This window comes from Pinus tabuliformis, chromosome 2_1, assembly GCF_031772625.1.
Source record: "Pinus tabuliformis cultivar Carrire ecotype Pingquan chromosome 2_1, CPIR1, whole genome shotgun sequence".
In the NCBI taxonomy this organism is placed as follows: Eukaryota; Viridiplantae; Streptophyta; class Pinopsida; order Pinales; family Pinaceae; genus Pinus; species Pinus tabuliformis.
Window position 1 is genome coordinate 4,304,865 of NC_142299.1, and position 17,250 is coordinate 4,322,114.

At 39.4% G+C, this 17,250-nt stretch overlaps 1 protein-coding gene across 1 annotated transcript; it reads right to left on the reverse strand.

The window, feature by feature from the left end:
* Positions 1-16,369: 16,369 nt before the first annotated feature.
* On the reverse strand, positions 16,370-17,047 carry LOC149198406 (cysteine-rich repeat secretory protein 38-like). The gene has a single exon (XM_089403689.1). The coding sequence runs from the start codon at positions 17,045-17,047 to the stop codon at positions 16,370-16,372; it is 678 nt and encodes a 225-aa protein (XP_089259815.1).
* Between the last annotated feature and the right edge of the window lie 203 nt (positions 17,048-17,250).

The window sequence follows — 17,250 nt, forward strand, 5'->3', positions numbered from 1 at the left end:
TATTGGGATGGGATGGGAATAAGAAAGATGGGAATATGGTGGAGGAGATCCACCAGTCCAAACTAAAATGTAGATCATGTACTATAGATTTGAACAATCTGAATGAATAAGCCCATTGTTCCTCTTAGCGAACAATGATTGGCCCTTGCATATGGTTCTTATTAAAATGTGAGAAAAGAAGGGTATATATGACTCTATTAGGTCTCGTTGGAGAATCTGCATAACTGCATTGGAAGTCTCATGTTTGGTGACTCCAATATCACTTGTATTATAATTAATAGTGTTCTCAATATTCACTTCAAAACCATCTCGGCCTTCTTTGGAAGGCCAATTATTCTTAAAGACAATTACCATAATAGTGTCATTATGACCTAAGGTAAACATGACAAAGTAAATGGAATCAATTGAGTATCTAACATATTTTTATAAGTGAACTTTTTTTGCACCTGAAACCTTTAGAGATTGTCCAAGCCATAGATAGTCGAATGAAACTTCTTTTGGATTAACATCAATTCCACAATCTATGGTGATCCTTCAACTCATTTTCTCTTGCTATGTGAATAAACAATGACATACAAAATCAACCCCATTTTTAGGCTTAATGGATAATAGAACCATTCAATTTAAAAACTCCATGCTAACCCAACATGCAATCACTGATGCATCAAAAGACAAAATCAAACAATTGAATTATAGAGAACAATCAACACAATTTTACTTGAATGCAATCTCTAACAGTCTATGTTGAATGAAGTGACAATATTTGAGACTTTCAATGTGCTTCTAGACTACCTTATTGGCTTCAAATAATTAACCTTTTATTCTCTCAGCATTCTAGCATCCTACCTTCTTCCCATTTGAATTGTTTTTCTAAATCCTAGGCCAAGGGTGTTATAGACATTTTTGTGCCTTACAGCATGAAGCATGAAATGTCAATAATCTAAGGGATCCAAAGTCCCTAAACATGTTGTTCCTACCCCTAGAGGAACAAGGTCAGCAAACCACAGCACTGAATATCAGTTCTCCACCTGAAAACACTCAAAAACAAGCTAATTCTGGATCATGTCAACTGCTCCACTGAGAATCTGCGCTGAATGTCAACTGCTCCACTGTGTACCTGCGCTGAATGTCAACTGCAAAGAAGGCTACCTGCACTGGGCGAGTTTGGCCAAGTGGCACAGTCATTCCTCAAGGTGTCAATGCCCAGGAAGCTTCCAAAATGACACTTGGATCAGGGAATTCGACTGGTGATGAGTAAGAGGGTCTAGATCGCCAAGTGGAAGCAAGAACCTCCAAGTGGACTCAAGAACTGAAGAATAACTGAAGTGGGAGAGGACACTAGTCAACTTCATGCCAGCCTCAAGCTGACTCATCCTTTCTCCAAAACTCCTATATATAGAGCTCTCTCATGAGGTCTAGGGAGGCTGGAATCTTGTGAATGTAAGGAAGTGTTGTTGGTTTCAGTATAGAACTATTGGGTGATTTGCTTTGAAGGAGGTGAAGAGGAGATTTCTTTCTGCTGGGAGGTGATGATGGATTGGGTCTTTAATGGTTGTATCACTTCCTGAACTTTACTTCTTCCATTAATAAAGCATTTGAGGTTCTTCTATATGCATGTGTCTCAATGGTGTATTGTTATACTTGTGTATTTGATTTATCCTAATCCTTGAATCAATTATGAATGTATGCTTCTTGTAGTTTCCCTCTCTTGCCATTTTTCAGGATCTTGGTGTAGCTGGGCCAGTGAAAGAGTAAGGAGCTCGGGGCAAGCAGCAAGGAGAGAAGATTGGATCAATCATTAGCGGAAGACATCGGTTAGTGGATCTCTTTCTCCCCTCTTGTACATCTCATAAAGAAGTAATCTCGAATAGCTTTGCTTTGATTGTTGCTGAGGTACTATCACCCTTAGAGTGGGATAGGGTCATTCCGTATTGGATACTTTTCCCAACAACAAATTGGCGACTCCGCTGGGGATCGTATCTTGTTGGTTGTTTGTGTTTTTGCTATTCATTTCATAAACACAGGGAGTACCGAATCAAACTGCATTTGGATCTTTCAAATGCAAAGTAGAGGGCAGCTACTCTAGCTCAGTTTCTGGGCATGTTTATGATTTGAAGAGCTGATCCACAAGGACTATAAACAGCTCTTAGTGATAGCTTTTCATCCTCCTTTTCATCCCTTAGTGTGTACTTGATTGATAGCTTCTGATTTGGCCAAAAACTGTGAATTTTTTAGCAATCTGTGACCCGGAAACTGAGAAAAATGAAAGTTTATCTCTTCAGTGCAGGCACTGTGAAGGCAGTCTGCATTTCAGCGCAGATCTCGAAGGGGCTACCTGCGCTGAATGTCAAACTGACAGTGTACTACCTGCGCTGAACCAGTTTTGCCTTGTGCTACTGGGGTTCCCTGCTGTTTATTGCCCTGTTTTCATCCTTGTTTTTGCAGCCTGTTATCAGTCAATGTGCCTATCTGAAACCACCTTTCTTTGCCACTATTCCGCCTTGGTTGTATAAAGAAACTGTATTTGTTCTTTGTGTATTTCTTACATCATTTGCAGTTTCCCATAACGAAAGTGAACTAGTCTTGCTGTGGCCTCTTAGATCTAGACCTGTGATTAAGTGTCGTTTTGATCTTAAGAGTTAGTTTGTTTGCTGTTCATAGCTGATTGAGCTTTTTCTTTCGTCATATGGTTTGAATTTATATATTTCTAGTGTCGAAACAAGTAAATCTTAAGGTGTCTTTTGATTTAGGACAAGCTTGTTTGCTTTCACTTGAAATTGAATTCGAAATTATACAACAGCTTTCTTTTTGTATTACATCAACATTAAGAAAGAGAAAAGATATACCTGCATTGTGCATGTGCATTTTGACAGCTTGCATGTTGATTTAGGGAAAAAGTGCATATGATGTCTTTCTTTTCCCTCAGTAGTTAAGATTTTCAAAGTTGAAAGATTGAAAAGCTTGCTTATCATCTTAGACTGCATTTAGGAGTATTACTATACATCTCGTGGTGATCCATAAAGGCAAACTGCTAAACAAGATCAACCTTAAAATAAATTGAATTTACATAACAACGCATTGAAACATAACGCAAACACATAGAGGTCTAAGCTAGAGACGTGTTCCGGCGTCGTTAAACGTGCTATCTTAGTGTTGAGTGGTTGGGTGATTCCTCCACGGTGAAGCGATAAGTATCAATACGGACTTATGCTCCCACGTACTGTCGCGTATATATTGGGAGACCCCTATAGGAACAAAGCCTTTATCCATAGGAAACCGTGTCGGCTGCCCTACTGATCGCAATGCAGTGAACACAGCATTCACGAAGATCGACCACTCGTACCGTAAAACATATTCTGTGGTTTTGCGAAAAGTTTGGCACACCCTCTGCCTAGATCTCCAGAGCAGTTTCTTTTGGCCTTTTTCAAACTCTATAACTGAAAAATTCCATCCGAGCATTTGTCACTTCGGGCTCGTTAAAACATCGAAGGAGACTAGAGTCATCTTTAGCTTTTTCTCGACTCTTAAAAAGTGAAAAAGCAAGTTGTGTCTAAAGCGTCGTTATAAAATTTATTTTAAACGGAACATAATCACCTCCTATTCCTGCGTTGATCTTTAGGTTGAGAACATGGAACGCCCCAACCAAGGAATTCCTCATGATGGAAATCCTAGTCCTTTCTCCTCTTGGGGAGAAGTTGGTGCGCCCCACATGGCCACATTGTCGCTTCCAGGACTGACAATTGGCCTGCCAATTTGGCTATTCTCAACCAATGTAGTTCAGAACACCATGGTTCCTGAACAGTCGAGTCAACAGTTAGATCAGTCTAGAGCTGCCCACTAGCCTTCTACTTCCTATAACTCTTCCTCCAATCCTTCATCTTCGCAGGGTAGAGCCGGCAAAAGCCAAGCTCCCATGGAGAAGAAGGAGAAGAAGAAGAAGGAGCCTAAGGCGACTGGGGGCAAGCAAAAGACATCTGACAAAAATCCACACACAGCACAGACCGGGCCTAAATCGCCATGTGTCATATGTAGAGGAGACCACTTCCATAGAGATTGTCCCTGTATTCCCCGGATACTAAGGGACTGGTCCCCTCGGTTGCACAGTTCAGGAGCATCAACCTCTGATAGCCATGTTGAATGCTTACCGTCAACCAGCGAAAGTGAAGGTTCAAGACAAAAAGGGGGAGCAAGATCCCCCTGTAGACTGTGTGAAGGCAATCACGCCATCCACCGTTGTCCCTTCTTAGACGAAGCGAAGAGAGTTTTGGAAGATCGTCCGATTTCACCGTTGAGACTTCCTCCTGGATACAAAAAACTCGTGCCAAGTCCTTCGTTGGTTGAAAATCCAGCTGGCTCGCTCAAGTGGTCAGCTGAAGAGTCAGTCATTGAAAATGAACCTACTGAATCCAGACCGGGCGAAAGTCCAAAGGTCGAAACGGCAGTTGACCCGGTTCTTCCTTCAGAAGTTTCATCGTCAAATGACACCGTCACTGAAGATTCATCTTCAAATGACACCCTCACCGAAGAGAATAAGGATGACACCATCCAGATTCTTTTCATCAACACAGGCTCTCATGAGCATCAAGGCAATGCGCCCATTCCTTTATCGCAAGAAGGAACATCGTCAGGGTCATATCCGGCCGTATATTCGGTCCCACCACCAAGCAACCTGGTTGTATCCTTTGATTGGAATGAACTAGGCAGACCTCGGTTGCCAGCCAGTGTACCATTCAAAATCATAGTCCAAATTTATAGAATGGTAATGGTTGGCACTATCATTGATGAAGGGGAATCTGTGAGTATCCTTTCCTCTATTGCTTGGAAAGCACTGGGTTCCCCGGCGCTTTTGCCTGAGATAAGAAATCTCTCGGGTTTTGATAAAGGAACCAGTTGACCATTAGGGATCCTCCCCAATGTGCCTGTTACATTGAAAGGAAAGATCGTTCAAATGAATGTGATGGTCGTTCAAGGACCCTTGGATTATAACCTACTCCTTGGACGAGACTATATATATTGCATGGGAGCAATAGTCTCCTCACTCTTTAGAGTAATGTGTTTTCCACACGAAAGAAGGATGGTCAAGCTCATAGACCAACTTTCATTTCCGGGATCACGCATCGCAAATAGTCACATACCAACCCTGAATGGTCTATTCAATCAAGAAATGTCTCCACCCCCAGTCCTCCTTCCCGATGAGTGCGAGTGATTCGGAAAGATGGGACTGGAACCCAGGGGGCATGCATCCTGGTCTGCTTTGGGCAGAAAAAACCCTGGGTATAAGGTAGAATTTCAGCGAGAGAATATGACTAGTCCGTACCCCGTCCGTGGATGGAAGAGGGGTTGTTCTGGAATAGGATTCTTTTGTCAAAGTTATGTGAGTGAAATAATCTGTTTTTCGCCCACCCTTTTCTATTTCGGTAGGCATCGCCGAAGAATTGTTCAGTTTGAAAGATTAACAGAACAATCTTTGGGTAACCTGAAAGAGGTAAGCCTCACCCTTTAAAACAAATGTTTTGATGGATAAGTAGGGGAAGCCTTGAAATTGTACTTTATATCTGGGGGCATGAAAACCTTTTGGAGTGCAAGCAAAGAGCGGTTATTTATATGTTTTTTGGATTAGTCGTTTCCTAACTTACATAAAGAAAGGATGTGGGGCAAAGGTCAAAATTTGCCAAATTAGGAGCATAGCTTCGTGAGATAAAGCTCCATAAAAAATAGCTATCTCACAGGGGATATTTCTTATCTTATGACTGGTATATCGAGCAGTTTTACCGCGGAATTTATGCTCGTTAAAAAATAGAAAAGCGAGATCCGAGCAATTTTAACACATAGTTCATGCTCGTTAAAAAATAAACATAAGATTGAGCAGTGTTTTGGCACATTCAAGCTCTTTAAAAAATGAACCCAGTACTGGTAAATAACCATTTGAGACCATAAATTCATCAGCCATAAAAGCCTTGGTCGTGTTTGCACCTGCCACCTCCATCGTCATTTAGCCGATCGTTCACCTCCATATGATTGTTTACCCATTTTGAGGAAAACTGCGAAGAGTGATTCCACCTAGCCATCCTTGTGACATTGCCGTGATTGGAAAATTCCAACCTGTACCTGGAATCTGCTGCTATCCCTGTTTATCACTCGTTCCTCAAAAGACGAGTCTTCTTTGAGCTCTTTTCATCTGACTCGTAAAATATGAAAAGTTTGCCGAGTTTTGGCCTTCCAGCTCGTTAAAGTGACCGGAAGAGCTATCCCTCCTCTAGATTTTAATCTTTTTGGACCTGAGGGATTATTGCACAAAAAGGTCGAGCGCTTGTTTTATTCGGCTCGTTAAAGTTATCGAAAACTCATCCCTTCTGTATTGTTTTATACTTTTTCGGACTTAAGGGATTAGATGACGAAAAAGGAATTTTGGAGTTAACTTTCTGTACCTTTTCAGACTCTCTAAAAATGAAAAGGACCGAGTTTTCTTTGTCATTAGACTCGTTAAAATGATTAAATAGCAACAAACTTGTCTTTAGACGAGAACGAGTTTCCCTATTGCTAGGCTCGTTAAAACATAGTGATGGGCTTGCCCGAAGGGCAGGTTATAGAACAAGCATATGTTATCCTCCTCAAGCTTGACAAAAATAAAGAGGTACTGGTCAGAAATGACTAGGGGAAAATTGGGAGAACCTCAAAGCTTTAATGGTAGCAAGTCGCTCTTGAACATGACACTTTTCCTCCGTATCACATCGGGTTGGGTTGTTTCATTCACCGGTCTCATCACCATGGTCTCGCCAAACCATCCACATTTGGGGTAATGCTACCGATCCATCGCATCAGTGTCGTTATATGTTCAAGAGATGTTGTTCAGAAAGAGTCAACCGTGTCCCATCCACTCCCATACATTATCCTTCATCCATCCATGATCGCCGCCCTGAATCATATTTCACAGATTGTTTCCACCTCCACTAAAATCATTAGCTCCGTTCCGTGTCACTGATGTGGGATTCATTAAGGCCCTCCTTTGACGAATCGCTTCTTGTCGACTTCAGCTCATTATCCAAGAAGTTGATCTAGCAACACCCCCCTCAGTACTTTGAAGCTTGCATGCCTCAATGGCAAGTTTCTCACTTCCGGCGACAAGTATACATCAATGACCTTCGACCAGAAGATTTTGCGTGGTGTTCGACACCAAGTCCTTTATTCACACCACGTGAATTGTACTGCAGTACCTTGAGGGTCATTATCATTATCGGTGATTCCTCTCGCGCTTGTTAACGGTTTACATCATTGACCGGTAATCAAGAGATTTCTTTCCATGTTCGACTTCAGCGCAATTCTCACATGGATCGACTTGTACTTAGAGTGAAGATCGAACGAGTTTGAAGACCCCGGATCTAGTTTCATCCATCCAGGCTGCGATATATATTCAGGAAATATAAAGAAATTTGACATGTACATCATTGCAGCAGATGATCATCCTACTCAAAGGATGATAATTTCAGCAGAGAATTATCAATCTACCATCAGACGATCGTCTGTTCTATGTACCAAAATGAATTTATAAAGCTGAGCATGGGAATTCCCGCCTCAGCTAGATCATGAAAGCAGAATGAAAAATAATGTATTGTATTGTATTTTATTACAGGTGACCTCTCAACGATTGAATGAACTTCGGATCCTCCTGATAAAGCATTTCACCCGATAAACGACCTCATACTTTAGGGGGCAACTGTTATAGACATTTTTGTTTCTTACATCATGAAGCATGAAATGTCCATAATCTAAGGAATCCAAAGTCCCTAAACATGTTGTTCCTACCCCTAGAGGAACAAGGCTAACAAACCACAGCAATTCACAGAAGTTCTCCACCTGAAAACACTCAAAAACAAGCTAATTCTGGATCATGTCAACTGCTCCACTGAGCATCTGCGCTGAATGTCAACTGCTCCACTGTGTACCTGCACTGAATGTCAACTGCAAAGAAGGCTACCTGCGCTGGGCGAGTTTGGCCAAGTGGCACAGTCATTCCTCAAGGTGTCAATGCCCAGGAAGCTTCCAAAATGACACTTGGATCAAGGAATTCGACTGGTGATGAGTAAGAGGGTCTAGATCTCCAAGTGGAAGCAAGAACCTCCAAGTGGACTCAAGAACTGAAGAATAACTGAAGTGGGAGAGGACACTAGTCAGCTTCATGCCAGCCTCAAGCTGACTCATCCTTTCTCCAAAACTCCTATATATAGAGCTCTCTCATGAGGTCTAGGGAGGCTGGAATCTTGTGAATGTAAGGAAGTGCTGTTGGTTTGAGTATAGAACTATTGGGTGATTTGCTTTGAAGGAGGTGAAGAGGAGATTTCTTTCTGCTGGGAGGTGATGCTGGATTGGGCCTTTTATGGTTGTATCACTTCCTGAACTTTACTTCTTCCATTAATAAAGCATTTGAGGTTCTTCTATATGCATGTGTCTCAATGGTGTATTGTTATACTTGTGTATTTGATATATTCTAATCCTTGAATCAATTATGAATGTATGCTTCTTGTAGTTTCCCTCTCTTACCATTTTGCAGGATCTTGGTGTAGCTGGGCCAGTGAAAGAGCAAGGAGCTGGGGGCAAGCAGCAAGGAGAGAAGATTGGATCAATCATTAGCGGAAGACATCGGTTAGTGGAGCTCTTTCTCCCCTCTTGTACATCTCATAAAGAAGTAATCTCGAATAGCTTTGCTTTGATTGTTGCTGAGTTACTATCACCCTTAGAGTGGGATAGGGTCATTCCGTATTGGATACTTTTCCCAACAACAAAGGGCACATGTGATATTTCCCTTAATGTATTTTGTAAAGGAAAACACCATGCATAAAACCCTTCAAGAACTTTCCCATGATCCAATGGATAATAAACAGGGTAAATTTAGAACCTCAATACCAAGTGGAGAATATGTTCTTAGGTTCAATCCTTCTAAACTGGTTACAATGTCTGCAGTAGAACCCAATGCCAAGTGCAGAATGCCACTAAACTTGTAAAATCTATATTTATATTCTAATGTAACTTCTAATAAATATTTATTTAATGATGTATATATGAATTGTTGTATAGAGAAAAATACTAATTATATATATATATATATATATATATAGATAAATATTTATTTAATGATGTATAGATGAATTGTTGTATAGAGAAAAATACTAATTATATCTATATATATATATATATATATATATATATATATTCCTTAAAATCAATAGAGAAATAAAGACTCTGAATAATAATGGATCGGAATTTTGATTTGCCAATGCAATAAACAACATTGTCAAGGTCTCCCTTTTGAAACAAATTCGTTGGTTCTGAGAATAAGTAGATCGGGATGGGAAGGGAATAAGCAAGAGGGGAATATGGTGGCAGAGATCCGGACCAAACAAACTTGAAATCTATATCCTATATTGTACTTTATTCCTTGCATATGAAGTATGGACATCAAGGGTATTTGGATTGTAAAAAAGTAAGCATGGAACACACAATAGGGAATATGGTGGAGGAGATCCACCAGTCATAATTAAACTATATATTATGTACTGTTGTTTTGAAAAATCTCACTAAATAAGCCCAATTTCCTGTTTGTGAATAGTGGTTGGCCCCTGCTTATGGTTCTCATTAAAAAGTAAGAAAATAGAGGTATATATGACTTTAATAGATCTCATTAGAGAACCCACATAATTTCATTAGAAGTCTTATGTTTGATGACTCCGATATCACCATTATTATAATTATTATCATTTTTAGGATCCGCTCCAATACCATCTGGGCCTTCTTTGGAAGGCTAATTAATCTCAAAGAAAATTACTCAAATTGTGTCAGTATGACCCAATGTAAGCATAACGAAGTGAATGGAATCAATTGAGTATCCAACATATTTTTATAGGTGAACTTTTTTTGCAACTCAAACCTTTAGAGATTGTCCAAACAACACATATTCAAATGAAACTTTATTGGGATTAACATCAATTCCAAAGTTTGGTTGTGGTGATACCTTCAATTCATTTTCCATTGCTGCGTGCAATAAAAAAATGACATACAAATTCAACCTCGTTTTCAGGCTTAATGGAATATTAACTGAACCATTCAATTTCAAAAACCCACATTAACCCAACATGCAATCAATTATGCTTGAAAAGGAAAAATTGAAAGAACTGAATTATAGAGAACAATCCGCAGAATTTTGTTGGAATTTAATTCCAACTGCAACATAAACAGCTGGATATAAATCCGATTTACTGTAGATATTCCAGACTGTTGGATGCCTCAAAGTCGTGCTTGATATTTTGCACATTACTGTGCATTAAATTTTCAGAATTAAATTCCCCTGCAATAGCCGACTTCATTTTTTGAAAAAGGCATCACCGCTTGTTGCATTCAATACGCAGATAAGCTTTAGAAGATATTTTTATTATTTTATTGTTTAAATTCAAATATGTTTTTAACATATAAATGTAATGAACATCAGTTATTTTTTTAATGTTAGAAGAATGATAGAGAGTTTTTTTTGTAACGCACAGCAGTGTTAAAACTGTAATTTTCTGAGATAGTGAAAAATTGGTTTGTGGAACTGAAGTGTTCCTGTTGTAATCCGTCTGTTAAGAGGAAGATGCTCTTCAGCATAATCTCTAGCGAAAATCCCTCTATGTGAGGAAGACATTTTTGTAACAGTTGCTTCATTGTTAATGAATACAAGTTTTGTGTTGCTGAAACACTGTAACCAGAAAAATAGTTTCTCGGAGTCAAAACAGAGTGATGTTGAAACACCAGTTTCAGCGTTGCTGAAACACTGCATTCAGCAATTGACGAAACTGCGTTGCTGAAATACCGTATTCCGCAAATGATTTTTATTTTCGCTGTGTTAAAACAGAGTATTGTTCTGTTTTGTTCAGTTTTGTTTGGAATTATCAGAATTTCTCAACATGGTACCAGAGCTGGTCTAGGCACTCAGTGAGTCAAAAACAGAGTTTGTTTTTTCACTGTAGGAGCTGTAAGAAGCTTATTGAGCAGATTTTCTCCAGCAGAGAAAGTTTTTTGCTTGTTTTTAATTATACAGTCAGTATCTCTTCTTTACTTATACAGGTTAAGATGGCAGATGCTGGAACTGGTTTGACAAATTCCCAACTGCCACAGTTTAATGGGAAAAATCACAGTTATTGGTCCATAACAATGAAAGCATTGTTTGCTTCTCAAGGAATATGGGAGCTGGTTGAAACTGAATATGTTGAACCTGCAGATGCAACAACATTGGCTGCTTTGACAATAGTAGAAAGAGACCAGTTGAAGAGCGACAGGAAGAAGGATGCCAAAGCCCTCTTTTTTCTCTTCCAATCAGTACATGAAAGTGTTTTTCTATGGATTGCAGCAGCAACAAAATCCAAGGAGGCATGGGATATTCTCAAAACTGCCTATCAAGGCATGGATAAGGTGAAGACTGCAAAGTTTCAGATGTTGAGGAGAGACTTTGAAACACTCAACATGAAGGAATCTGATACATAGATTCATTCTTCACTCAGGTTATTGGGTTGATAACCCAGATAAGATCTCATGGTGAGATTCTTGAAGAAAGAAGGATTGTAGAGAATATCTTGAAATGTTTACCCTCAAGGTTTGAAGCTATTGTGGTAGCAATAGAAGAAACAAAGGATCTCTCATAGTTCACAGTAGATGAACTGAGTGCTTCTCTTATGTCTCATGAACACAGATTGAGTAGAGGAACAGATTCCTCTTTTGAGCAAGCATTCAAGACTCAGATGTATTTTGGCCAAGGAAAAGGTTGAGGCAGAGCAAATAACAGAGGTCGTGGAAGAATCCAAAACAAAGGCAGAAATAATCCCGCAAGCACAAGTGGAAGGAGCTGCAATCAGAACCAAGATGAAGGTTCAAGTAAACAGCAAGCTCATGGACAAAGGTATGACAAATCTCAAGTCCAATGTCATTATTGTAAGAAATATGGGCACTACGCCAATGAATGTAGGAAAAAACAAAATGACATGAATAGTAGGCAGAATGCTAATTTTGCAAATGAAGAAGATAAGAATCCAAAGATTGTGCTGTTGACATGTAACATTGCACAAGACAAACAAGAAGATTTTTGGTTCTTAGACTCAAGTTGTAGTAATCACATGACTAGAAATATTGCAATGTTTTCCAATCTGGATGAAAATGTGAAATATGAGGTAACAACGGGAACTGATAGTAAGATATTTGTCAAAGGTGAGGGTAGAGTTAGTATCCGAGCAAGAAATGGAGAACAGATGATTGTGCCAGAGGTATACTATGTACCTGGTCTGAAATGTAATCTTTTGAGCATTGGACAACTCATTGACAAAGGTTACAATGTGTTCTTCAAAGATGATATGTGTACAATCAGAGACATACCTCAAAGTAAGAAGATCATTGCACAGGTGCAGATGACCAACAATAGAATGTTTCCTCTCAAACTCAGGGCAAATTTGAAGAAAGGAAGAAATATTGCAGCTGTAACACAAGAAGTCTTTCAAGAACAAGTGAAAGATGAGAATTGGTTGTCGCACTTGACATTTGGACATCTCAATTTCGGAGGCTTGAATCTGTTTCACAGAAAGGGAATGGTAAAGGGATTGCCATTGATCGAGAAACCGAACAGCCTTTGTGAAGGCTGCATCTTGGGCAAGCAACACAAAGAAAGATTTCCAGCAGGAAAGAGTATAAGGGAAAAAGCACCCTTGGAAATTGTACACTCTGATGTGTGTGGACCGATGCAAATACCATCATTTGCCATAAATAAATATGTTTTAACTTTCATTGATGATTGCACCAGAAAGACATGGGTGTATATGTTGAAACAGAAGAGTGAAGTGTTTGAGAAATTCCGCCACTTCAAAACTCTTGTTGAGAAGCAGTGTGGGAATTATATCAAAGTGCTCAGAACAGATAGAGGAGGAGAGTACATCTCCAAAGACTTTCTGCGTTTTCGCAGAGAGAATGGCATACAAAAGCAGTTCACCGCGAGGTATACACCTCAGCAAAACGGTGTTGCTGAAAGGAAGAATAGGACCATTCTTGACATGGTCAGAAGTATGTTGAAGGCAAAACACTTGCCGCATGAGTATTAGGCAGAAGCTGTCACTTGCGCAGTTTACATCTTGAATAGATGCCCAACTAAAGCTGTCATGAAAAAAATACCAGAAGAAGCATGGAGTGGCCAAAAGCAATCTGTCACTCACATGAGAGTATTCAGTTGTGTAGCATATGCACATGTACCGGATCAGCTAAGGAAGAAGCTTGACAGTAAGGGGGAGAAGTGTGTCTTTATTGGCTATTGTGATGAGTCAAAAGCATACAAACTCTATAATCCATCCACCAAGAAATTGATAGTAAGCAGAGATGTGCAGTTCATTGAAGATGAAGCTTGGGATGGAAGCTTAGAGAAGACAGTGAATATGAAGACAATTTTGTCGCACGAAGAAGAAGAGGAAGGGACAACAGCAAATAATCCTTCCTTGATGGCTCCTCCTCCACCACAGCAAGTACAACAAACCACACCACAAGCTGGAATTCGAACAGCCTTGAGAAGTCAAGGAAGTGCTTCTCCAAGCACACCACAAGGATCAGAAATACCCTCAAGTTCGGATGGAACTCCAAGCACACCAAGAAGACCAAGATTTAGAAATTTGAATGAGATTTATGAAGAAGGGGAGGTAAGTAACAATACCGGTCTGAATTCATTATTCACTTTGTATTGTCATGTTGATGACCCAGTTCATTTTTAAGATGTTGTAAATGAAGATAAATGGATTGAATCAATTAATGAAGAAATTGGTGCAATTGAGAAGAGTAAAACATGGGAGTTAGTGGACCTCCCTGAAGGCAAAAATGCCATTGGAGTTAAGTGGGTCTATAAGACCAAAAGCAATGCTGAAGGCAAGATTGAGAGGCACAAAGCAAGACTTGTTGTGAAAGGCTACAAGCAGCAACAAGGCAAACACTATGATGAAACCTTTGCACCAGTAGCAAGGATGGAAACAGTTAGAACAATTTGTCTATTGCGACACAACACAAATGGAAGATTTATTAGATGGATGTTAAATCTACATTCCTTAATGGAGTGTTAAAATAAGAGGTTTAGGTTGAACAACCTCCAGGCTATGAAGTTGAAGACCAAGAGCATAAAGTCTGCAAACTGAAGAAGGCTCTTTATGGGCTGAAGCAAGCTCCAAGAGTATGGTATAGCAGAATAAATGCATATCTGATTGAGAATGGGTTTGATAAGTGTGATGGTGAACCCACACTCTACATAAAGGAGAATGACAGTAAGATACTTATTGTTGTTTTATATGTAGATGATTTGATTTTTACTAGCAGTGATGCTTCTCTCATTGCAGATTTTAAAGCAGTCATGAAAAGTGAATTTGAAATGACTGACATGGGCTTCTTAAGATATTTTCTTGGAATTGAAGTAGACCAAAGTGAAAATGGTGTTTTCATTTCTCAAGTTAAATATGTAGAAGCAGTGTTAAAGAGATTTAACATGCAGAACAACAAGGCAGCTGTGACTCCAACTGTAATGGAGTTGAAATTGACCAAAGAAGACAGCAGCAAAGATTTTGATCCAAAATTGTACAAGAGCATAGTTGGCAACCTTATGTACTTGACTGCAACTAGGCCGGACATTATGCACGTTGTGAGTTTAATCTCCAGATTTATGGAAAGACCAAAAGAGACTCATTGGCAGGCAGCCAAAAGGATTCTAAGGTATGTGAATGGAATGAAGGGGTTTGGTATTTTATACTCCTCTTCTGAAAGTTTGATGTTGACAGGTTACACTGACAGTGATTGGGCTGGAAGTGTTGATGATAGGAAAAGCACATCGGGATATGTGTTTCATATGGGATCAGGAGCTATCTCATGGGTTTCTGAGAAGCAACCAGTTGTGTCTTTGTCAACAGCAGAGGCAGAGCATGTGGCAACAACAATAGCAGCATGCCAAGCAATGTGGCTGAGAAGAGTTCTCAGAGATTTGTGTCATTAACAAGAAAAGGGAACAACGATTTACTGTGACAATAGCTCGGCAATAGCATTGTCTAAAAACTCAGTTTTTCATAAAAGGACAAAGCACATAGACACCAAATTTCACTTCATACATGAATTGGTTAACAATGGTGAGATTGTTTTGCAGCACTGCAGAACAGAGGATCTGACATCTTGAAAAAACCATTGGGAAAGAAAAGTTTTGATCATTTCAGGAAATGCCTGGGTATGCAGAAAAACCCAGCAATTGAAATTAAGGGGGAGCGTTGGAATTTAATTCCAACTGCAACATAAATAGCTGGACAGAAATCCAATTTGTTGTAGATATTCCAGACTGTTAGATGCCTCAAAGTCGTGCTTGATATTTTGCACATTACTGTGCATTAAATTTTCAGAATTAAATTCCCCTGCAACAGCCGACTTCATTTCTTGAAAAAGGAATTACCACTTGCTGCATTCAATACGCAGATAAGCTTCAGAAGATATTTTTATTATTTTATTGTTTAAAGTCAAATATGTTTTTAACATATAAATGTAATGAACAACAGTTCTTTTTTTAATGTTAGAAGAATGATAGAGATTTTTTTTTGTAACGCACAACAGTGCTGAAACTGTAATTTTCTGAGATAGTGAAAAATTGGTTTGTGGAACTGAAGCGTTCCTGTTGTAAATCCTCTGTCAAAAGGAAGATGCTCTTCAGCATAATCTCTAGTGAAAATCCCTCTGTGTGAGGAAGACATTTTTGTAACAGTTGGTTCATTGTTAATGAATACAAGTTTTTGTTTTGTGTTGCTGAAACACCGGAACCAGAAAAATAGTTTCTCGGCGTCAAAACAGAGTGATGCTGAAACACTAGTTTCAGCATTGTTGAAACACCGTTGCTGAAACATTGCATTCAGCAATTGACGAAACTGTGTTGCTAAAACACCGTATTCCGTAAACGATTTTCATTTCCGCTGTGTTAAAACAAAATATTGTTCTGTTTTGTTCAGTTTTGTTTGGAATTATCATAAATTCTCAACAAATTTTACTTATGGTATCTGAAAATCCATGTTGAGTGAAGTGATAGTTTTTGAGACTTTCAATCTGGTTCTAGACTACCCTTATTGGCTTCAAATAATTAATTTTCAAATTACAACCAAAATTTCCAATAACAGCACAAGCAAGCCGCCAGCAACACCTAAAATTATGGGTAATTTGTTTGAAGACTTGTCGTTCTGCGTACTACTACTGGATGGTCTGCTATGATTCTGTCGTGTATTAGCCACTGGCGTTTCCGCAGGGGGTGGTGACGAAGTCGAGTTAAAGAAACTAATGATTTCATAGCGAACTCTGCAGCTTGCCGCTAAAGACTGAGATCCTTCACTTTCATTGGAAGGCGCTGAGCTACTTGTCCCGACAGACATGATGAGCAGTTATCAATAGATATATCTCTGGTGCACTGGACCATAGCATAAATATCTCGAAACAAAAAGTCTCTGGTTGTTCCAGAGGCATATAATTTAGATCCAGACGTTGCTTCAGATAACAACTTGGTGAATAGGCCATCAAGAGCCTGATCAAAGACATTAGCGCTTCTGACATTCCCAAAGATAGTATAACATGCTTCATTAGTATCCAGTTGTCCGATGAAATTATAATTCTCATAACGTAAAAAGTAGTGAGTAAACCAAATTAAACCACCGCGGGCATTCCCACAGTTTTGTCGAAGTGTAGTGTTTGTCACTTGTGAACAATTGTAGCACTGCTCGGCTGTTGCATCTCCCCGACAATGAAGGAGGCCATATACTTGGTCAGGACTTTTGCGATACACAGATGTGTTAAACCCTGTTTTTAACGCGTCTTTGATAAGACTATTCATGACTGTATTCAGATTTCCCTCGAACGTACTGCCTTCTGTATAGTTATAATTATTCTGGTCGCACACATAAACATATTGCCAGTTAACACCGTATCTGCACAACCGTTGTGCCTTGCAAATCTGCAACTCGAGAGTAATGATCAACAAGAGAAAAATGGCCATTCCGTAGAATAGTTTAATTGTTTGGCTGATGAGGAGAGTCGAGCAACAAAATCTCTCATGGAGGATTGCCATGGCCCATGAAGAACGGAGAACCTAAAATGCAAGGATCTGGATTTGCAAATACTAGTGCTCCCCAAAACTCTAAATTACTCTGCACAGATATCAGCATAAGCATAGACCACGTTTTAAGTTTCCCATGGATT